At 43.9% G+C, this 22,756-nt stretch overlaps 1 protein-coding gene across 3 annotated transcripts; it reads right to left on the reverse strand.

The window, feature by feature from the left end:
- Positions 1-615: 615 nt before the first annotated feature.
- Positions 616-21,000, reverse strand: LOC144730413 (uncharacterized). 3 transcript variants are annotated; one of them, XM_078611239.1, is made up of 13 exons: positions 20,749-21,000; positions 19,664-19,829; positions 16,390-16,456; positions 15,679-15,718; positions 14,331-14,481; positions 13,568-13,645; positions 12,435-12,539; positions 11,901-12,062; positions 11,003-11,224; positions 8,632-8,759; positions 7,268-7,818; positions 6,016-6,168; positions 616-1,092 (listed from the first exon to the last, which is right to left on the reverse strand). In XM_078611239.1, the coding sequence occupies exons 2-13, from the start codon at positions 19,760-19,762 to the stop codon at positions 812-814; spliced, it is 2,037 nt and encodes a 678-aa protein (XP_078467365.1). In that variant the 5' UTR covers positions 19,763-19,829; positions 20,749-21,000; the 3' UTR covers positions 616-811. The 3 variants fall into 3 exon arrangements, with proteins under 3 accessions (XP_078467365.1, XP_078467364.1, XP_078467367.1); XM_078611238.1 differs by lacking the exon at positions 20,749-21,000 and having other exon boundaries at positions 19,664-19,931; XM_078611241.1 differs by lacking the exon at positions 20,749-21,000 and having other exon boundaries at positions 995-1,092; positions 5,959-6,168; positions 19,664-19,931.
- Between the last annotated feature and the right edge of the window lie 1,756 nt (positions 21,001-22,756).

The following is a 22,756-nucleotide window of genomic DNA, read 5'->3' on the forward strand; positions in this document are numbered from 1 at the left end:
TGGGTCTGTGTGTGTAACACTGAGTAGTAGTAGTGGGTATGTGTGTGTAACACTGAGTAGTAGAAGTGGGTCTGTGTGTGTAACACTGAGTAGTAGTAGTGGGACTGTGTGTGTAACACTGAGTAGTAGTAGTGGGTCTGTATGTGTAACACTGAGTAGTAGTAGTGGGTATGTGTGTGTAACACTGAGTAGTAGTAGTGGGTCTGTGTGTGTAACACTGAGTAGTAGTAGTGGGTCTGTGTGTGTAACACTGAGTAGTAATAGTGGGTCTGTGTGTGTAACACTGAGTAGAAGTAGTAGTAGTGGGTCTGTGTGTGTAACACTGAGTAGTAGTAATGGGTCTGTGTGTGTAACACTGAGTAGTAGTAGTGGGTCTGTGTGTGTAACACTGAGCAGTAGAAGTGGGTCTGTGTGTGTAACACTGAGTAGTAGTAGTGGGTCTGTGTGTGTAACACTGAGTAGTAGTAGTGGGTCTGTGTGTGTAACACTGAGCAGTAGAAGTGGGTCTGTGTGTGTAACACTGAGTAGTAGTAGTGGGTCTGTGTGTGTAACACTGAGTAGTAGTAGTAGTAGTGGGTCTGTGTGTGTAACACTGAGTAGTAGTAGTGGGCCTCGGTTGGCGAGACTTTGAACGGCACCAAGAGGCCTACGCTAGTGAACAGCAGCGCTGTTCAGAAAGCCCCTAATTGTGGGAGGACCAGGTCTACAGGCTCGTGCATTACAATCAGTGAATTGCAATATTGGTAATAGAAATTAAAAAGGCTTTAAAAATTAACAAAAGTCATAACAATTCACTGCTGCATCTATAAACTCAAACCCAGTTTAGCCCCAAAACTTCAAGCGTATGCACCGAGGCGAGTGGGGGTGAAATGGACGTTATATGGTGATAGGTTGTTGTGGTTGACGGTTTTAGAGCATTACTGGGCACGTCTAATGCATCAGACCCGATATGCACCGTCCGCCAAATACACTCAACGACGACTGGTTGGCTATCTGTGGTCACCTCGTAACCGGTGGGCAGAGGCTTGATGGGGGAAGGAGGCAATCTTCTAAGCGTCGAGCTGTGGTCGGGCGAGTCTTCCACTCCGTGCGCTGTTCAAACACAGAAGCGCTGGATAATTAGAACCGAACGCTTGTGACTGCTTTCCGAGAGAAATGTTGGCTCTGGCAAAACCACGTTTTTTCCCAGCTGGTTTTCTGTTGGGCACGCCTGGCAGGTCGCTTACTTTGGCAGATGCCGCTGCATCTGCCAGTCAGTTAGCACAATTGTTTGGCGGGTTTGGCTGCAGTGTAGATACAAATATAACATACTGTCACATATGAAGCAAATTATAGTATTGACTGGTAGAGCCCAGTGGATATACACCAAAGCAATCTACAATATTCCCAAGCCAATAAATAAGATCGTAACGAGGAATTGATTAATTTATCAACGTGATTTGCAACATGCACATGCATTAGCAAGTACTGTAATGATTAATATACCTCTTCAAAGGATTATTTTTCAACCTTTTCCCAAGTAGCGTAATCAAGTTTTTGACATTCAAAAGAATTAAGCTACAGTTAGCAAACGTGCTTTTGCCAGAAAAAACAGTCACATTCCAGTTCCCAAACACAACAGCTATCATTCCTTATATTATTTAAATCTGCCAAATTATTTTGATATAATTGAAATACTCAAAATGCATATCGCATAAAATATATTATTATTTACTCATATCTTTTAATGCAGTAATGCACTATATATTAAGGCATAGCCACTGCACCAAGGTGCCTTTTCAAGAGGTCTTTTCACAAATCAACTAACTGGTCACCGAAGGTCACTGGAATGATACAAAAATAAGAAACCAATAACACGGCTACCACACACACAAGCAGCGGCTCTGTCACTAGCTACACTGAGCTGGGCTTCAACACAAGGCGTACGGGCGGGATAGACTTATAAACGGGTACCTCTGGAATACCTGCACAGAGAGTATCTTGTTAACATTGCGGGCTGCTCACATCGACGCGAGCGATGCACAAGGCTTGCTGCTCGTGGTGGGGGGGCCAAGCAAATTATTCATTTACCGGGGTGACTACAGTTGCCAGGCCGAGTCGTAAAGAAAATCAAAACGCATTTGAGCAGGACACACAGCTGCATCAGGATCATCATTAGCATCATCATCAACAACAATGTCTCAGTGGTGACACACAGTGTTGGTGAGCAACTGCTCCCCTAGCAGTGGAAAATTGTTCACAAACGGGTCATTCAGGGCAAGACAAATGGCGCCGGGTCAGGAGTTGAAAATCATAACTGACAAAAGACTGCCACTGGGGAGTAATGCAGAAGTGTTCACAGCTAGGTGAATAAAATTGAACCTTGGATTGGTCACTGCTATAGGAATAAGGCACTTCCACCACTGATTGAATACTTGACCATTATCCAACTGAGTGGTGCTGTTGGTAAAGTGATCAAAAATTTGAAGGTCGTGATTTCTGTCATGTCGATTTAGCTCATTATTTTTCCAGAATCAGTCAAATAAGTACTACTTTGTGGGAAGTCAACAGGAGGTGCCCTATAATGAGAATGGCCACTGCCATGATGTGGAAATTCTAATGCTGGCCAAGGGCTGCCAAGAGAGAACAGTGCCCCGCAATACTCACTTGAGCATGTAGACACATTGACTCTATACTATAACCAAGCAGGGAGTGTGAGCCAAGCACACCACAAATGTATGCAAAATCTATGCCAGGAAATGAGCAGCACGCCATGAAAACATGTCAGGCCTGAATGATGCTACGTTTGTTCACAATAACATCAACTGCTGTAAGGATTAAAACAAACGCACACAACGTAACAGTTAGCAATGTTGTGTAAAACACAACTTCTTCATCGTGCAATCACTTGAGATGCCTCATCACTACAATGCTGACTTTTTGTGAAGTTAAATTAAAATACATGGGTCGACACTGAGGATGGCCAGATATGCAAGTATGTTCACTTGCATGGAATTTCTAAAGAGTATTTTCAAGATTTAAATGGAAATTGCAACAGATGTGAACATCACTGTCTTGACGGCTTGGGTGATGGGATTTCTTATTTGCACGAATTACATATTAACCTAAGAGTTAAAAGTGGCGTTTTGACTTTTATACTTAAGAGTAAAATGTGTCAACCTCAACATTTTGAGAACTTGGGTTAAAATACAGCCAAGATGGCCACATTTAAATTACGTGAATCACAATCACAAGATCCTGAATTCAAATGCCGGTCAAGGGTTGACTCGAGCCATCTTCCCCCCTACGGTTGATCAAATTCGTACTTTGCATAAAGTCAATACTAGTCATGCCATGGTGACATATGGCAATGTGGCGTTCCCACTGCTGGCGAAGTGCCACCAATACAATTAAGCATCACCACATACTCGCTTTCCTTTTGAGTTGTGATTAAGTGTCCTGCTGCTCATAATTACCCGGGGTCTTCATGTCTGATTTCCAGCAGATGGTAACATTTAAAAAGAGATCTCATGGGTGTCCTAAAATATCTGACCCACCAAAAACCCTTGCTGTGAGATACCTCAGTGGTCAATCCATTAACTGCCAGAAACAATCAGAATCAGGTGTATAAAAACTAAATTATATATGTTGAATTAATTTCAGCATTGCAGGACTCAACTGTAGACCCCCCAAGACTCACTCTCAAGTGGAAGACAGTGTTCTCTGGTGGCTCGAGCCTTTAGCTCTTCAGCATCCATGCTGAACGTGGCATGTAATGTAACAGTAAAACGGGTTGTGATGCAACCGGACAAGAGTCAGTGTTGGGTGACTTAATTATTTTCCAGTTTCTGATAACCAATTATTCGGAGTTTCAGACAGAATGTAATGATATACAACAAAAGCTATGTTATTCAGCACTTTGCCAATCGGAATGCTCTATTAAACGGCGTCTGTCATAGAAGGCAATACAAATCTTCCTTCACGTATCTGGAAAAATCCTGACAGCCAACTGGCATCTTGCCGTGCACTTATCGTAGATCTGTCGTTTACAGAAGCTTCATGTGGCTGCCAAGTGGTGGCGCTAGTGGAGCGGCAGTCTGTACAGACAGTACTGTACCATGGTATACTGTACTCTAAACGGCCCCACTGCTTCTCTACAATCAACGTAGAATAAATTCTAGATTTGAAGCTTTCGTGACTGCAAGGATTCATACTCTTAGTTTTTTCGGTAAAGTCACGTAGGTAAAAAATGAAATAAAAATTTAACAAAACGTAGAATGCTCTACAACTGACTGGCGTGTACATCTGTAAAATAGTATTTTCTTATATCATGGTTAAAATGTAGGCTTAGTTTTTTTATTTAAAAGTTGCATGTGCTTGGAAAATGTGAACCATAAATATAACTCTTCTTGGTTTTTTCGGTAAAGTCACGTAGAAGGGAAAAAAATAAATTAAAAAAATACAACATTATTAAATCATTCTCACGCAGCCGTCCCCCTCAGGTGAAGAACAGGTCTGTCGGAAAGACAGCGTCTGAATGAACCTCGTCATGAGAATTATTTTATGTTTTATTTTTATTATTTTATTATTTCCCTTCTACGTGACTTTACCGAAATAACCAAGATGAATCCCTGCAGTCATGATAGCTTTAAATCGAAACATAAATATAACTGTCAGATAACTGGCAAAAATGTTATTAACTGGCACCCTCCATTCCCCCATGGATGTCAGATAACAGAGCTTTTGCTGTACTTTGCAATAAAACATAATAATGTAGTTTATTTTATGATAAAACCATGCAAATAGAATTATGAATGTGGCTATATTGTGTAATCTTGATGTTGTCTGATCTTGTCCTCGCATCAACTCAAGCTGCTGATAAGATAATTTCACCTAATATAATTTTTGGAATTATTTCCTAGTATTCAATAAATGAAATCATAGAAAATAATCAAGAGGTACATGCAAAATTATTGAAAACCGAATACACACCGAAAACAAAGCAATGTGGGATTACTCGTACCTTTGGTGATCTGATTACAGTAAAGGTTCTAGCCGTGATGCTGGTAAGTTCACCTAACTAGGCAGAGTTACCTGGGTTCATTGCCATCGTTAAAGTCAGGGGGGACTGATAAGAGAAAATAGACAAAGCCATTGTCGGCAAATTTTTACATGTGTGCTATTACAAATCGTTATTTCAAACATTTTAAGATTTCAATGATAATTTTAAATTATGTTGGGCCAACAAAGCAACAAGATAGTGTAATGCTCTGTAGCTGGCAGTGTGCAAACAAAACTGCACTGTAAACATTTTGGTGGTTACAGAAATGTGCAACATACTGCAACGTTACTGGACAGAAACAAATAAGAGCAAGAAGAAAATATAAAAAACAAACACTGATGCAAACACACACAACACTCAACACTGATTGGGGAGTGCAGAAGGGAGGCAATGCTTTGAGTGATGTGTTTTTTTAGAAATGGATGACACAGGAGGGGCATGACAGGTACCTAGAATCTTCAAACCCTCTAGACAAGTCTAGCTTGTGCCACGGCAGGCCTGATACGCTCCCTTCTGTGCTTCACCTTCAGGAGAGACCACAGGCAGAAAGTTGGCTTCCCACACAGGTAGTCATCACTGGCATGTAAGCAGCAGCTGGACCATCAATTGCTCGCTGTCAAATCTTCCGGCGCACAAAAAAAATCAGAGGCAGGGTGCATTGAAGCCAGGACCTTTGTAAATATGAATGGCTCAGTGGAATAAATCGCACCCAAGTTTAAATGTTTACTTGGTCAAAACGCTGATTAACGCTTCGGTTACACTTTGCAAAGCCAGTCGTTTCTTTATTAAAAAAAAAAGTGTCACCAATTTTTATTTTCCTTTTTCCCCATTCTTAAGAAACTGCGTGGAAAAAATACAAATTAAGCAAAAATAAACACGAGTGATAACGGTAAAGCAAAAAGATGAAAAGCACTCACCCTGCCGGCGGTCTGGGAGAGCTACTCAGACCACTGTCTAATTGGGGTGAGTGTCACCTTCAGGGGCGGCCTCCGTCTCCTCCTCACTCCCGTTAACACACACTCTCTTGGCGTCGGACGGAACGTCGCTGTTGCTTGGCACACCGGCACTCTCGCTGTGGGGCCTCTTCTTGCCCACGTCCCTGAGCTCCCCCCCAGAGTTCTCCGTCTCTGCGAGATGCAAACAAAACACAAACCTCCATCAGTCGACGTCATGCATCCACACGCTTCTGCTAAGGGGAGCGTGTAATGGTCGCTCAACGGGGAGCGTTGTCCTGCTCAAAATAAGGCATTTGGGGTTTCGTGGATCATGCAGAAACCGAAAACTGTGTGGCTTGTGAAGTGGGCGGTAAACAGGGGTAAGGCAAGTAGGCTAATGACCCATCTGTATAAAAGGGACTCTGATGTACTTGGTTTCCTCCCACGTATAACAATATTAATTAATTCTTATGCTGATGATCCATGCATCATCTTTGTGCATGGAAGAACTAAAGTTCAAATTTACTTATTTAACCAGGTGAAAGGGATCTGGATATTCTATTTACAGCGTTGTATACACTATACATGCAACAAGCAAGAACAAACATTGATTCGTGAAATGTAATTTAAACTTGTAACTGAACCGTGGAAGGGGTGTATAATGACACCTCCACAAATTACTTTTGAAATTTGCCAAACATCCAATTGAAGGTACCTTCTGCAACAGATGTAATACTTCGTGAGCCTTTCCTGAATAATAAAATGTAATAGCATGTGGTCCACTAACCATGTAGAGGTGACAAACCCAAGTGGAGTAGGCATACATGCTGTAAGATACAAGTATCACCATGATAACATAGTCCACGAGTGTATACAATAACTATTTGGCGATGCAGAAGTGGAAACTTGTGAGCTCAAATAAACGAATGGGGGTTGTTCAATTGAGCCCATCACCCATATGAGGTGATTCAAATTAATATCACTTTGTTGGAAGTCAACAGTAAACTTTCCATGGGGGTTACGGCCACCAATAAGGGAATTAGGAATTTCCTGATAATTGGTTCCATATGCTTATTAAGAGCAAGGAGTGTAATTTACAACAAATGAGTGCTTCTGTCTCCATCATATAATTCTGAAGGTGTAGTCCAGTCTCATTGCCTCCCTCATTCAGCAATATGGGAGTGCTCATCTCCACTGACAAGGGGTAGACCAAGTTCCAGGCACTATTCACCTGTCACCAAGTTTGGCACCCGGCATTCATGACACTTATGATAAGCGAATGTAAAAGCACCTTTATCCTTGGAGCTCTCCTCCTTTTCTTTCTCCGTGGGTTCTTCTGTCAGCAGGTTCTCACTCCCCTTCTGTTGCTCCGGCTCGCTCTCTTTGCTCTCCTCTTTGATGCTGCTGCCGCCACCGCCTTCCTTCATGCTGGCACTCTCCTCCTTGACACTGCCCTCCTTACTACTGTGCTCCTTACTGCTGCCATCCTTGCCCCTCTCGCTGCCACTGCCTCGCTCCCTACTGTGCTCGTGTTCCTCCTCCCTGCTGCTGCGATCACGATCCTTGTCCTTGCTCCCGTGATCTTCTTCCCTGCTGCTGCGCTCTTTGTCCCTGCTGCTGCGCTCCTTGTCCTTGCTGCTGCGCTCCTTGTCCCTGCTGCTGCGCTCCTTGTCCCTGCTGCGCTCGTGATCTTTTTCCCTGCTGCTGTGCTCGCGATCCTTGTCCTTGCTGCGCAAGTCGATGTCGCGCGACGACCGTTCCCGGCTACGCGAGCGCCGCTTGCGGTCACGGCTACGCGAGCGCTTCTTGTCATCATTGCGGCTGCTCCGCCGGTCCTTGCTCCTGCAGGACGTGCACGCACACAATCACACACACGTTCCCCTGTTTAGTCTACAGGCTGCGTGTTGTTCGTTAGCACCTATTAAGATGAGTACTGCACGAGGGGATGTTCTAGCTAGAAACACATTACCCAAATCAGACTTTTGGCGAGCCATCGAACAGAGACGGTCACTGTATCGCGTGTTTTCAGATGCGCTTCTGTGGCCGTCTGGAACGCTCTTCCTTCCGATATTAGAAAGCCACTGGAGCCATGCACTTTTAAATCTAAAACTGCTTTTTGTGTTCCGTTTGTTGTCCTTCCCCCCCATACCTCCAATTAGCATGGTTGGCTATGTACGGTGCAAAATAATTTAAACATACACACTTATATTAGACTTAAAACACGCCCGTATGTACGAGTCACCGATAGTGCACTTGAAAATTATCTTGAATTTAGCAGACTTTTTTTATAAACTAACCAAACAAATTCAGATTTTATAATTGGGATCAGCACCTCCTGAAACAAACTTTTAGTCAATAAAACCAAAAAACGTATTTATTTTCAGAAACGTTACAGGTCACACAACCTAAGATTATGATTTTCAGATTTTTTTTTATTTTATCCATTTCGAGTTAGCCATTAAAAAGTTCTAAATGAACACCTGCACCAACATTTTGGGGGGGGGGGCAAACAAAAACCGAGAAACTTATGATTGTTCTCAATCTTCTCCAGATAAATGCAAGATTTGGTTTCATCTAGTCTCAATCGGTCTTGTTCATCTGAATGATCTTTCTATTTCGAGTCGGTCTATGTGAATGAAGAGCAGCGGCCGTCACCTGCTGCGCCGGCGGTCGCGGTCGCGGCTACGTGAACGCCGATTTTCCCCGGAGCGTGCAGATCGCTTGTCACGCGAGCGGCTGCGGCGGCCCCGCGACCGACTCCGCCGCCGCCGGTCCTTGTCCCTCTGCAATGGAGGCGGTGTTGTGGCGGACAACACGAGCGAAAGATGAGGAACGTGACGAGATCAGCACGTGAGCCGTGAAGAACGCTCTTCAAACATGCTGCATGGAAGCCTAGGTTCCACTCGGCAGCTTTGTTAACGCCGCTTTGCAACACAGATACACATTATTGAACCATTACGGTCAAAGCACATGAATACGACACTGGCAAACAAATCTCCAGCCTCCCTTCATGTCTGGGCAGCCCGGTCCATGACGCTCCCCTAAATGCAACAGATTATTTGGCGATACTGCATTGGCAGTGTTGTAAAAAACACAAATAACAAAAAAAAACTCAATGCATATGTCAATTAAGCAGGCGAACTAGGTAAGAATTTGCAACCAGCTTAGGGGACATGGAACACAAAATCAAGCACCTTACAAAAATAAAGGTTTACAAAAAAACGTTAAAATCTAAGGTGTTCTTTATCTTCATAACAACGTATTTTATTTATATTAAAAAGTAGGAACTGTAACTTCGTTTGGATGCGACTCTCCGTCTCTCGCATCCAGAAAAACTTTTATATGACCATCTCTCTCTACCTTTCTCTTACCTTCTCTACAATGTATATCCAAATTTATCTCGATTTCTCGCTTTGTCCGTTTCTCTATTCCCATGTTCCCACTTCTAGCTCTCCCTCCCTCTTTATTCTTATCGTCCCTCGACTCTATCTCATCCAATTGAACCCCCCCACCCCATCTCTCTCCCCGTTTCTCTCACCTCTCACTCTCCTCATTCCCACCTCTCCCTTTCCCGTTTCAATCTCACTTGCCTCTTCCCAATCCTCCCACTGTCACATTTCCTCGCTCTCATCTTTCCTCTGTTTCCCACCCTTTCACTCTCTGCCTGTACCTCCTTTCCATCTCTCCCTCTGACTACCTCTCTCACCTCCCTCGTTCACCTCCCTCTCTCCTCTCTGGTATGTGCACGGGATACACATCTGAGGTGGAAGGTGGGTGAGGTTAGCGTGATGTCAGCATGCAGGAACCCGGCTCAACCGTGTGGGATGTGCGCGACATCACCATGCAGATGAGCACGGTGACATCACCATCGTGCACAAATACTTGGGCACGTGATGAATCCAACCATGGATTCAGACATAAAACTTTTTCTAACATGGTTCATTATTTCCAACTTTTAATACTATATTAGAAAAAGTTTTGCTGGCTAGGTTCCTGCCTGGATTTCTGGCTCGCACATGACCAAATGCGCATGCGGTGGTGACATCACCGCGCACATCCGCATGATGATGTCACCCACATCCCACAGTGATGGGTCCAGTCATATGCACTGACATCAGGCCTCCTCCCCAACCCACCTTCCACCAAGGCCATGTATACCATGCAAATGCGAAAAAGGACAGAGCGAGAGAGAAGTGAGGGATGGAGATAAGAGGGATGTGAGGGAGGGAGATAGAGAAGGGAGGGATATATAAGGAAGAATCAGAATATGTATTTATACTGGAGAAATCCAATGGGTTATAAAGCTCTTTTTCACAGATATCCAGTATTTTCAAAGATGTCCAGAAGATACCGAGAGGAACGGAGAGAGGGGCAGGGAGAGAGTCAAAGGGTGTGAAACAAAAATGGAAGAGCAATATGTAAAAAAGTAGAGCGAGGGAAAGCGACAGTGGGATTATTAGGGAGAAGATATATTTAGATGGGAATGGGAGTGGTAGGAATAATGAGAGCAAGGGTGAGAGAAACAGGGAGAGAGATAGGGGGAGGGAAGTAGGTGAGATACAGTGAAGGGAGAAGAATACAGAGGGAGAGTAATAGGGGACAGAGGAATAGAGAAACAAGTGACAAAGTGAGACATTGGGATATATTTGGATATACAGCACCGATAATGCAAGAAAAAGGTGGATAGGGTTAATTTTATTCAGCTGGGAGAGACAGATGGTCATGTCCCTTAAATAGCCTCTTATTAACCACTATGTAGTGTCCACACATGACCTGAGGAAAGTGTTTGTCACGTGGAAATAAACTAAATACTTAGTCCACAGGACCTGAAACAAGGTAACTTCAGCAGAAAATCAAGTTTAACAGGATGGTCAATTGTGCAGTCATTGATGACCAGATGAGACCAATCAGATCATTACCATTGCAAACCCTCAGGATATCTGTGGTGCTGGTTCAGTGCTCAGACAAGGCCATTTCGAGACTCCAAAACGACCTGACCACCATGTCCCAAGCCACCATGTCTCACCTCACGCTCCTTCTCACGCTCCTTCTCCTTCTTCTCCTCCTCCTCGCGCCTTCGCTTCTCCCTCTCCTCACGTTCCTTCTCCCGCTTCTCCTTCTCCTCGCGCTCCTTCTCGCGCTCCTTCTCGCGTTCCTTCTCACGCTCTTTCTCGCGCTCCTCACGCTCCTTTTTCAGCTTCTCCTCGCGCTCCTTTTCTGGCTCTTCATACTTCTTGCGGAGCTTCTCCTGCATTTAGGAGAGAAGCGTGCGAGTGTGTCCATACAGGTGTGATACCTTGGCTCATGCTAACGCACAACTGATTTATGCTTGTTTATCCAGGAAAGCTTCACCGATTCTCAACATCCTTCAAGTTTTCACAGTAGGGAGTGTTGCTATACGTACTCCCAATTGAGTACTTTGCAGGTAATCCTTTAGCATTGGGATGTTTGGCCAACACCAGTTACATTGTGTGTTTTAGAGGAGGGGAAACTCAAGACCCTGAAGCAAACCCAAAGAACAGTGGGAACATAAACTGACAAGCACACAACGGAACCTGAATTCGGAATTAAACCCAGGTTCTTCTTGCAATGCACACATGTTACCACTGTGCCAACCTGCTGCTCAAAATGTGGGGGTGGATGTCATTCATAAAGGGGCCCCAATAATAGACCATAAAAAAGGAGTCGATATATATTTCAGTCAATGAACAGACTTAATTGATGAATCATCAACTAAAAACAAATCTCCCCCCCAATGTTAGAACAAATTTAACAACATATGGTGCATTTGTTTCCAAAACATATGGCATACAAACTACGGAGAGATGTTTTTATCGCCCTTTGTGTGTTGTGTACAACCATTTGAGTTATGTCTGCATTGGCATATTTGTTTTGTAGGGTGCAAACAAGAAAGGGCTGCATACCCGCATCTCCTCGATAGTGCTTTTGATCTTGGCATAGCCCATGTGTTGCTTGCCCATGAGGTGGTCGTCGATACGCGACTGTGGGTCGCCTACGATGAGGAATGCGCCGCACACCTCGCACACCTCCATCTGCTTCTCCTGCGCCGCAAATGTCTCGATCGTCTGTGTGGAAACCAAACCCAGGTGTGCCCATCAGCTCCGAACGCTTCTGCGAGCCTCAACGACTCGTGTAGGCAGGGTCCTAATGTGGACATTTGTTGCGGATTGGCAGGCCAAAACTCATGAATATGTGTGAAGAACACTTAAACTCAACAGGTAACCTGTAGCATTAGCTCTATATTTGAGATGGGCCAACCCTATGAAGGATCATGGCTCACAACCGTCGGGGACACATACCGTGGCACTGATTGTACAATGAAACTGGGCCATTCCTAGGCCTAGTCTGAATGCCAGAGGGTTTTCCACCTCCCTCCAGGCTGGCAAAGGGCCTCGCCAGGAAGGGAGTCTGGGTCTGAAGGCAAGAGGGTCACTCACAGAGGCGGTGGCACGTAGTTGGTCACGCTCATCCTTGATTTGCTCCACAAGTTTCATCATGCCCTGGGCCTCCTCCACGCGTCCCTCACAGCCCATCTGCTCTATCTATAAACAACACAGACACAAGTTGGAGGAAGAGGCATTTGTCAGTCGTTGAGTTCCTAGAATTAAGTATTTGTCATTGCGTTAAAGGTCCTTAATCGGTGTGTTTCAAAACTGTCGGCCAAACTGTTTTCCCGGTCATGTTACATGGCCCCATTTTTCCTTCTTCATGCTATTTATTGCCATAGAGCAATTAAATGTACATATTGTGTAATCTAAAAGATTTGTCTCAGCCTTATCTAGATAAAGACAATGTTCAATGTATGTAGTCTGTTCTGCTATAACACAATAGTTGTGTTCCTGAAAAACACTGTTATTGAATGATTGTGTTGTAATAAATAATATAGGGTAAAGGACAATCCGCGATAACATGCGAGGTGTGCATTCAGGCTGAACAAACGTTGAGACGCGTGGCTACCATCTAGAAGCATCCAGCAGCATCCGAATGCCTTGAGTGATGCTACACCGAGGCAGCCGTACAACTGCTGGTTCCTATTTTCGAGGCGTAGTTCTGTTCACTCAATCGCGTTTTATTCAATTTTTATTATGAAAACACGTGGTATTATAGAACAGACTGTAAATATGTATCAGTTTAACACGTAGGCTTTGGTGACCAATATTATTCATAATAAAGGTTTTTGGGTTAGATCGCGTTAGTTCTAAATGTCGCAACCCTCCGCCTAACGTGCACATAACACAGTACTTTATAAATGTATGCAGCAGCTGAATTAAGCATGCCAAGGTCAAATATGTATCACACTTAAAATAACCATGCCAAGTACAGCTGTCTATCTCACAGTTTTACTGTTACATGAACCACATAGCTCACACAGGTCAATTAGCCGTCACAGTCAACTGTTTATCACATTGTCACCCTTCAACTTTACTCGGCAGAGACAAATGAATTGTCACTTTCAAATGTGCATCTCTAGACAGTTAAATCAATTGCCACATGCAACTGTCCCATTTGACGTTAAACTGTAAACACAAAGCAAAATGTAGAACGACAATACTGCTACGTTGCAGCTTACGTCGTCCAGCAGCTCCTCAATGCGCTCCGTCAGGACTTTGATCTTCTCGTCATTCTTGGTCATGGAGGCTCCTCCGGGCTGAGATAAGAAACATGTAAGGTTGTTAAAATCGGTTTTGTCCGTGACCGGTAACCCGCAAGAGAAAATCCACAATAAAGATATTTAGGGTGAGATCACGTAAATATAAATGCGTCGTTAAACCTGCCACCACAAACAGATACCAGTTTACAATCTAGCAACCCAAAAACAAAAGTCATCATGAGAAGTCAACCTGAGTCTGTAAGATCCCACTAACAAAACCTTTTTCGCACACAGGTTATAAATTAACATAACGCTGAACGTTCATCAATAATACTGCCTTAAAAAGAACCATGAATATTTGTTGTGCTTGTGCACCACTGCCAACAAACACTGCAACCCCATATATTACCAAAGAGCTATCAATTGAAATTGATAGCTCTTTGGTAATTCAATGCTTGGTAAGTTAAGGTAATAAAACCCATAAACACTCTGTGGATATAACGAGTTTTCACATTTGTAAGAAGAAAATAGTAGTTTACTTGGAATGAGGAGTTTCCCCAATGGCTAAGGGACTACCAGAACAAAAGCATTTGAACTCTCAACCTCCGGATTGAAATCTGCTGGATCTATCGCCGAGCCACATGGCAGGGGTGTTCAGTGCTTATTTGTAATGTGTGTATGTGTACATCTGGCTGTGTTTGCTGTCTGTAGTATGTGTGTGTGTGAGGGAGCAGCCCCTTACATTGCTAACCATCGGCCCCCCGGTCTGCGCAAGTGCCAGCCGCGCGTGACCCCTTCGTATGCGGCGCTCCACGTCGGCCATGATGCTTTGCAGGTAGCGCAGGAAGTCCTGCTCATAGCCCATGCGCATGAAGCGAGAGCTCTTCTCGTACCTGCATGCACACACAACACATGCATTCCCCTCTTAACCTCGTAGACCACAAGAATAAAGTGATGTTCATATGAACATTGCGCACAAGGTGAATTTTGTGGCTAGCACTGTGTCTAACCACATGTCTCCCATTTGCTATTTGCATGTCTATTTAAAGCTGAAAACCTATGGTTAAGCCAAGGAAAGGTTCAGATACTATGTGGCTAGAAAAAAACCAAGTCTTCATGAATGTAACAGTGCATAAGCAATGACTGCTCAGTGTATGTGCAAAATCACGCACACACACAACTGCACATGTCAATGCATGCAGACTACATTTGTTCTGGCATATTCTTTTATTTTGCTTTTGAATCCCAAAATCTGGTCAAAGGCTTTTGCTCCTTTTCCACTCTTTTAGAATTAATTATCATTATCAGGCATGTCATCATTTTCACTCAAATGACATCCCACTAAATGGTCATTGCTCTATAGACTCCAGGCTAAAGATAATGAACTCACTCATGACCAGGATTGAGTTGGATGTACTGCCTGGCCATATACATCTGTCACACTCTTATGAAGTCAGGGACGTATAGATCAGTTGAACTAGCAGTAAAGATCCAAGAATGACATATTAAAAACTCAGCTGGAGTAAACAAACATTCTGCTGAAGCAGGTAAGATGACGGAGGGAAGTTACATTGTGGGAAGTCAACAATGGATGTAACTTAAGGATAGAGATGAGTGCCACAACAACATGGAATTTCAATCAGTGACTGGAAGGATAATGGAGATGTGCAATGCCAAATATTCCTGATAAATTAAAACTTGGTACATATTTCTTCACGTTTTTATGATTATGCATGTCATCACACAAAAGTGGGAACATTTTAAAATTATACTTATTAATATATACTGTGCAACTTTGGCTGCAAACATTAATATTTAAAGCACAAAACTATAAATTGACACTTTCTAAGCCTAAAATTTGATACACAGAAGAACTGCGATATATAAATCCGTGCATTCTATATTTTGCCAGTTTATGTTGCCCAATGTGATGCTCGCTGACCCACTTTCCAAGCGAAGGCTGCCAATACTGTGAGAATTACAACAGCAGGCCATTGGCGGTTGCCTAGTGCTGGCCATGGAACCATCAACACACCGCAAAAACAGCGATATGTTGTTGGTAGAATAGCATGTGTGCATGCGAAACTCACAATTTTTTTAGATTCTCATCATGGATTTTGTCACATGGACCTGCAACACAAGCATAACAACTATTACAAACACCGGTATTGCACCATGTGACATTTCACAGCATCAGACTTATAACTTTTTAAACAGTGCAATATTCGTACTTTTTAAACATTGCAATATTCGTTTTTAACAGCCTTAAAATGAAGATGAAGTATATCCATGCTCAGATGAGCATTTGGGTAGCACTTATCAGGTAAATTTACATTCACAGCAAGGATTTGGAAAGCTTCAATGTGGTGACTTTCATATGTAAAAAATATCTAAATATCTCTCGACTCTAAACAATTGTGATGTCCTTAATTCAAATGGAAACCCTGTAGCAGCAATTGAACATAGTCAAACAGTGGAGGCAACTACCTCCACAGGATGAGCAAATCTTGACTTCCCACAAAGCAGTACTCAGCCAGATATGATCGTGATCCAAAGGATTATTCAAGTGTTATTTTACAAAACAAAGAGAGCACCAAATGGGTTCAGGTTTTACCTTGTTTAAACAAACAATGGGTTACATTGATCAAGAAGGTTCACCGATGAGACAGTTTAAATATTCTTTCCACGTAATTTTGCAATTTATTTTTTAAATAAAACATCAACATCTCATTTTAGCTGGAAACCACCGGGTTGTGTGCATTTCATCTCCCTGCAAGGTAGGTTTTAACTCTTGAACTTACCTAAATCAGCTCGAGTGTTCACGAAGAGCTCTGCTGGGCAGTACTCAACCAGATAGTGCTTGCAAACCTGAAAACAATCCAAGTGTAACAATTACAATAAACATGGGTGTCTATACGCAACCATATCTCAAGACTGTAAAAAACAATGGTACCATAAGGCAGTCATTGGCAAATGAGAAAAGATCATTATGAGCTTGGATTTCCATCAGGAACAGGGTATCGATAGCTATTAAGAGTGTCTATATTAAACTGTACTAGGCCTAGTAACGCATGTGTGCAACATATGAACCTTATGGCGTGACCCCGGGCTCCCGAATAAATGGTAGTCAAAATCGTAATTATTTAATGGCGACTCCGTCCCCCCGCAAACATAAACGCCGCAACCCACCTGGTGCGGATCATTCTGTTGTCATGTCGTCCAAGCGCAGCGAGGACGAATGCGCAGAAAGAAACACAACTTTGAAACTTGAGATTAGCGCATCGTGTTGAGCTCATCGAGAGGAATAGATTGCCGTATCGTTTGCCTTCAAGACATAAAATGACGTCGCAACGCAGTTTATGCGAGAGCCGGGGGCTTATGGGACCCCGGGGTCCCGCCATAAGGTTCATATACAGCCAGGGTGGAGGTAGGCCTCGGCAAGGTAAGGTAATTTACCCTTTTTACCGGCTAAAAGGTAAAGATGTCGACATGCCAAGGGGTAAGGTAAAGGGTAGGATAAAGGTAGCTTGGAAGAATTACCCGGTAGGGTAAAGGAAGCGCGAAGTATTACCCGGTAAATACGGTGCCTTGTTTACCGCTAAAAGCTCCGTGGCGCAGTCCGTGGCCTCCATTTAATAAGTAAAATTAACCAAAAACTTTTTTTTAAACACGCTTTTATGAAATGTACGAGTAATGCAAAACTCCACGACTCCAGGAAGTGGCTTGCCATGAAGGGGCCGTGGCCAATTACAGCCAACGTCAGTTGAGCGTGGACAATTAGACCCAAGCCGAAACATAACATATAAAAAAGATTGTTTAAAAATATATATTTTTAATGATAGAATATAGTGTTGTCATCAGTATGACATAAGTATACCAAGTTTGCAGTCGATACCACATTGGGAAGTGGGTTAAAATTTAGTTACAAGATTTGAGGATACGACAATGACAACAAGCGTGTATAATTGGAATCATGGAGAGTATTCTATATGAATAAAGCGCTCTACCTAGCATTTACCGTTTTAAACCTTTGTCATGTGTAGTACCCCAGGAAGTACCCTGTAATCGGGTAATTTGTATGGGGTAAGGGTAAAAGGTAGGGTAAAGGTAGGCTCATTGCTTTTTACCTGTTATCTTACCTGCTAAAGGGTAAAAGGTAAGGGTAGAGTGATTGTATTGTGGTAAGGTAAAAGGTAGGGTAAAGGTAGGCTCGTTGTTTTTACCTTTTAACTTTTACCTTACTAGGTAAAAGTTAGGTAAGTGGGGGATATGCGTAACGTCGCCATGCACAAACCCTGACCAACAGCGGGATGTAGGTGACATCACGCAAATGTGCGCTATACCCTGATCTGCGCACATGTGTTCTAATCCTGTATACGGTGGTATGGAACATTTGTAATTGCCCCCCACTATTGGTGTGGGAGAGCTGGTGGAGAGTTTAAGCTGCTTTAATAACACACGGCAACTATGCACTTCGGGTATCCGAGTTCGATTCCCGGCTATGGCTAAGAGCAGTGGCGAATGAGATTTGGACCGGGTTAGGGCTGCCACCTTTTTACCACTGCAGTGACCAACACAATTAATCATGATCGAATAACCTACATGACGTACACGGGGAAGGAGACTTTCAATACAGTTAGGGATCGACAGAGATAATGTTAAATTACAAGTTCGAACTTGTTGTTAGACTTTTATTTAACTTGACATGTTTCACGCTTAATATCTTCGGACCGACGAAGCCTAACGATCTGAAATGTTCTACTCATCTCACGTGACAATTCAAGATTTCATTCAAAAACCGGTCCAGATTCCAATCGTGGCATCATTCGTGTTTTTTACTTAATTTTAATAATACTCGTATCCCCCTTTTTTAAATCATGAACGGTCGCGCCTCGCTACGAGGGCAAACGTCCTTTTCATATATTGAATTTGTTCATTGAAGCAACCCACTTTTATTCACACATCACATTTTATTAGCTGCATCTGATTCTGCAATATAAAAAACATCCAATGCTCATTTTGAAGCCAGGCCGCTAGTCCAGTTGTTGTCTGACGATTTTGATGGTGCAGACTTGGAAGTAACGCCAAATCATGAACATCGGGAAAAAAAATATTTTAGATGTTGTGTCTGCAAAAATAGAGGGGTTACAGTTTATTTGGTTATCTGCAAAAATGACCATTTAGGATTGTGAATGTCGCGAGTCACGTAAACCCATCCCAATAGATGAGGACACACAACGAAAAACGTTGACATATTGAACGCACTATGAAGCTAGATAATCGACATCAGTGAATCGTTACACTGACAACACGTATAAGCTTACATACATAAATACTTTCACAGTATACGCATGCCCTGCAAGTTTACAGGCACGCGCAGTCATACAAATTCCATGTTATATACATATTTACTTTTAATACGTGCGCACACGTTCACAGACGACCATAGTATATTAACATATTTCCCAGTGTACCTCATCTCTTCTATCGCTACTACCATGGTAACTGTTCTCGCAAACGTCAACGATTCCACTCCAAATGTTGAGGACTACTCGGTCTACCCGTTTCGTCATCCAGTGGTTGAACCACTAAACTGCCGCAACGCACCTTTCTTCTGTCTCTTCCCTCGCACCGCTACACTCTTTGGATTCCATCCTAATCGCCTGTTCCCCGAGCTATTAAAACTTTGCTCAATTAAAAAAACCGCATCGACCCTGAGTATACCCGCTAATGGTGCCGTTTGGCGTCACATTCCCCACTGATGGAAGCGTCACAGCCGCCGACGCGCAGCTCGGGAGCTCCTCGGCACTTCGCCACGCGAAGCCGCGTGGCGACTCGAGGCGCCCCCCAGCCGCTCGACACCAACAACCACCCCGCCGCCACGGCTCTACCACGCGCAGGAGACACGGCGCGTCCGCCAGGAGCGACTCCGCAGCGGGGCGCGAGGACCACGCCGACCTCTCTCCGCGAGCTCCCTCGGCGGCGGGGCGAGGCCTGGCCCAGGCCTGGCCACCGCCGCACGCATGCAGCAGCGAACAAACACGCTGGAATCTCAAGCGCCGCATTGCTCCTCACCCTCTCGTCGTCCCAGTGGACATCGCAGCGCTTCTCGTTGGGGGCGAGGTTTCTGTCTCGCCCCATCAGCTCATCCAAGAGCTGCGCGTTGGACAGCATCGCGAAGACGGCAGCGGCGGCGAGGCCCAGGCGATAGCGAAATGGCGGCTGCGAGGATCCGGTTCCCCTAGCGGGTGAGAAGGATCCGGTTCCCCATGCGGCTCCGTAAATCTGCAGGATCCGGTCCCCCCCACCGTGGGCGTAACTGGCGACGTTTTGGGCCATTGCCCTTTCACAGCACACAGAGTCCCAGAGAGCTCAATTGACGGGTTCCAGAGCTAAACCCGCACACACAAACTGCCTCCGGGGTCTGACTTCAGAATGAAATCCGGAAACTATTTTTGCGCGCTTTTTAAGGAGCCCAAAACGCAATAATGTGACGTTTTCTGATTTTAAACAACGACCCAGGACGTGAATCACGCCCCTGCCGATGCTCCCTACGAGTCGTCAGTACGCGGCAGGGGGAGGCGTCAGCCACTGTGACTATTTCAGCAGCGAAAAATCCACGCAAAACCACAGCGGGGCGTCGTTACAACGACCACCGGCGCCACCCACGGGCTTGCTGGAGGCTGGAGCGGTGGTCACTGAGCGCCTCCTGCATGACCCGACTGGGATTCCTCCTGGGGGGAGGGGGATGCCGACGAGGTGGAGCGCTCCCCGTATCGATGCGATCTTCCGTTAGAGCAGTGGTTCTTAACCTTGTTGGAGGTACTGAACCCCACCAGTTTCATATGCGCATTCACCGAACCCTTCTTAATTGGAAAAATAAAATATGATTTTTTCAAATTCAAAACATAGGTATATGTTTTACTGGTGCACAAAATGAACCGTGCATCAACATCACTGTGTTTAAAGAACAAAACCAGCAAAACATGATTTTCACATTCTTAGGTTTTTTCGGTAAAGTCACGTCGGTAAAAAACATTAAGAAGTAAAATAAAATAAAAATCACGACGTTTCGGAGGCAACACAAGCTTCCGTCTTCAGGTGGTACCGTCACAGCCACGACAGCTGTATCACACAAAAACATAATAATGAATACTTACTGCAAATCAGTGTGACTTCTGCTGTTGCCTTTCAGAGACCAGTTCAGAAATGCGCGGCTTCACCTTGGCAAGTGCCACTCTCATGTCATTTTCGCAACAAAGTCTGTTCCATTTCTTCGTTTTTATGTCCAGCATCCTCGAAAAGGATTGCTCGCAAAGATATGTTGTAACAAACGGTATGAAAATCTCCAGGGCTTTCTTAGCAATAACAGGGTATGTTACCTTTCGATTTAAAGCTTTCGTGACTGCAGGGATTCATCTTCTTGGTTCTTTCGGTAAAGTCACGTAGAAGGGAAGTAAGAAAATAATAAAAATAAAACAAAATATTATTTTATTATGTTTTATATTATTTTATTATGTTTTCTTTTTATTATTTTATTACTTCCCTTCTACGTGACTTTACCGAAAGAACCAAGAAGAGGGTACGTTACCATTTGTTGACACCAAAACGTTGAGAGCGTTGTTGTTCTGAAGAGTTGCTGTTGAACCTGGCTCTGCTAAATTTTAATGATTTCGTCGAGGTATTCATCATTGACATCTGCTGTCTCAACACTAAACGTGAACGGCTGTCTCACCCATGCTGGATATGACTCTCTTGTAGGGAAGTATCCGTCGAAAGACTTTGCAAGCTCATCTAAGTGCGTGGCAATTGCTTGCTTCAGTTCCGCGAGTACAGAAATGTCTCCGATTCCAGATACATCTTCGATCTTACTTACATAGTCGTCCAGCAGGGGAAAGTTTGCGAAGTTATCGTTCTCTGTTCGTCGTTTCCATAACGGTAGCTTTTTTTGAAAAGCCTTCAGGTTTTCTTCCGCTTCAATGATGTTAACTCCAACGCCCTGCATCTGCTGATTGAGATGATTGAGAGCTGCGAAGATATCAACCATGTACGCTAAAATGAGAATGAACTCAGAATTTTTGAAGCAATCTGCATGACAATGTTGGTGCTCTTGCAAAAACAGGGCTAATTCCACACGCATGGCAAAAACACGATTCAGCACCTGCCCCCGGGATAACCACCGAACGTTAGAATGGTACAGAAGTACCTCGAATTCAGAGCCCATTTCTTTACACAGCTCACTGAAGATGTGGTGCCTCAGAGCACTATTTCGCACATAGTTCACGCATTCCACTACAATTTTTAATAGTTGGAGGCAAGGTTTTTGTTGCCAACGCATGCCTGTGCAGAATACAATGCGTAACAATGATGTGTGGTGCATCGGCTTTCACTAGCGCACCAAAACCAGACTTTATTCCCAGCATGACTGGAGCTCCGTCCGAACAAACTGCAGAAACCATATCCCACGAAAGATTGTTGTCTTTGAAGAAGTCATCCACAAGTTTCTTCACATCAGCTGCCTTAGTTGTTGTTGTAAGAGGCTTACAAAATAAAAAAATCTTCCTTTATCACGTCGTCTTTCACATAGCGCACGAATACAGCAAGCTGGCTTAGATTGGAAACGTCTGTGGTCTCGTCGAGTTGCAGGCTGAATTTTGCCGGGCTTGAAATCAGATCTGCAATTACTTGAGCCAAGATGTCTTTGCTCATGTCCTCTATTCTGTCGCTGATGGTGTCATTTGAAAGAGGAATTTGGGATAACTTAACTTCAGCCGCTTTTCCCAGCATGATATTCGCCATCTTCAACACAGCTGGTTTTATGAGTGTTTCACCAATGGTGTGTGGTTTGCCCTGCTTTGCGATCAGGTAAGCAACTTCGTACGATGCTGTGAGGATCGGTTTGTTGATTGGTACAAAGCCGAGAACAGGCAGGGTAGCCTTCATCGAATCTGGCTCTCTTCACCTTGAATTCAGCGAGCGTTGTGTTCTTGTATTCCCCATCTCCATGCAGCTTAAGGAAGTGCTCCCTTAGTTTTGCCGGTGCTAGACTAGAATTGCTCAACTTGGCATTGCAAATCATGCAGTTAGGACGGTGACTCCCATCACGTTCCGTTATACATGTGAATCCTTATTGTACATATTCGTCCGACCACTTTCTTTTTTTGCTCG

This window comes from Lampetra planeri, chromosome 35 (assembly GCF_965212315.1).
Source record: "Lampetra planeri chromosome 35, kcLamPlan1.2.h2, whole genome shotgun sequence".
Classification (NCBI taxonomy): Eukaryota; Metazoa; Chordata; class Hyperoartia; order Petromyzontiformes; family Petromyzontidae; genus Lampetra; species Lampetra planeri.

What these genes read in the sequence shown, in the direction of transcription:
- LOC144730413 (XM_078611238.1), bottom strand. Translation starts at nt 19,927, where the DNA reads ATGGCCCAAAACGTCGCCAGTTACGCCCACGGTGGGGGGGACCGGATC. An exon ending in GGGGGCCGATGGTTAGCAAT is followed by an intron (nt 13,646 to 14,330) that starts GTAAGGGGCTGC and finishes TTCTTATCTCAG; the next exon opens with CCCGGAGGAGCCTCCATGAC. An exon ending in CGCGACCGCCGGCGCAGCAG is followed by an intron (nt 7,819 to 8,631) that starts GTGACGGCCGCT and finishes CACGTCCTGCAG; the next exon opens with GAGCAAGGACCGGCGGAGCA.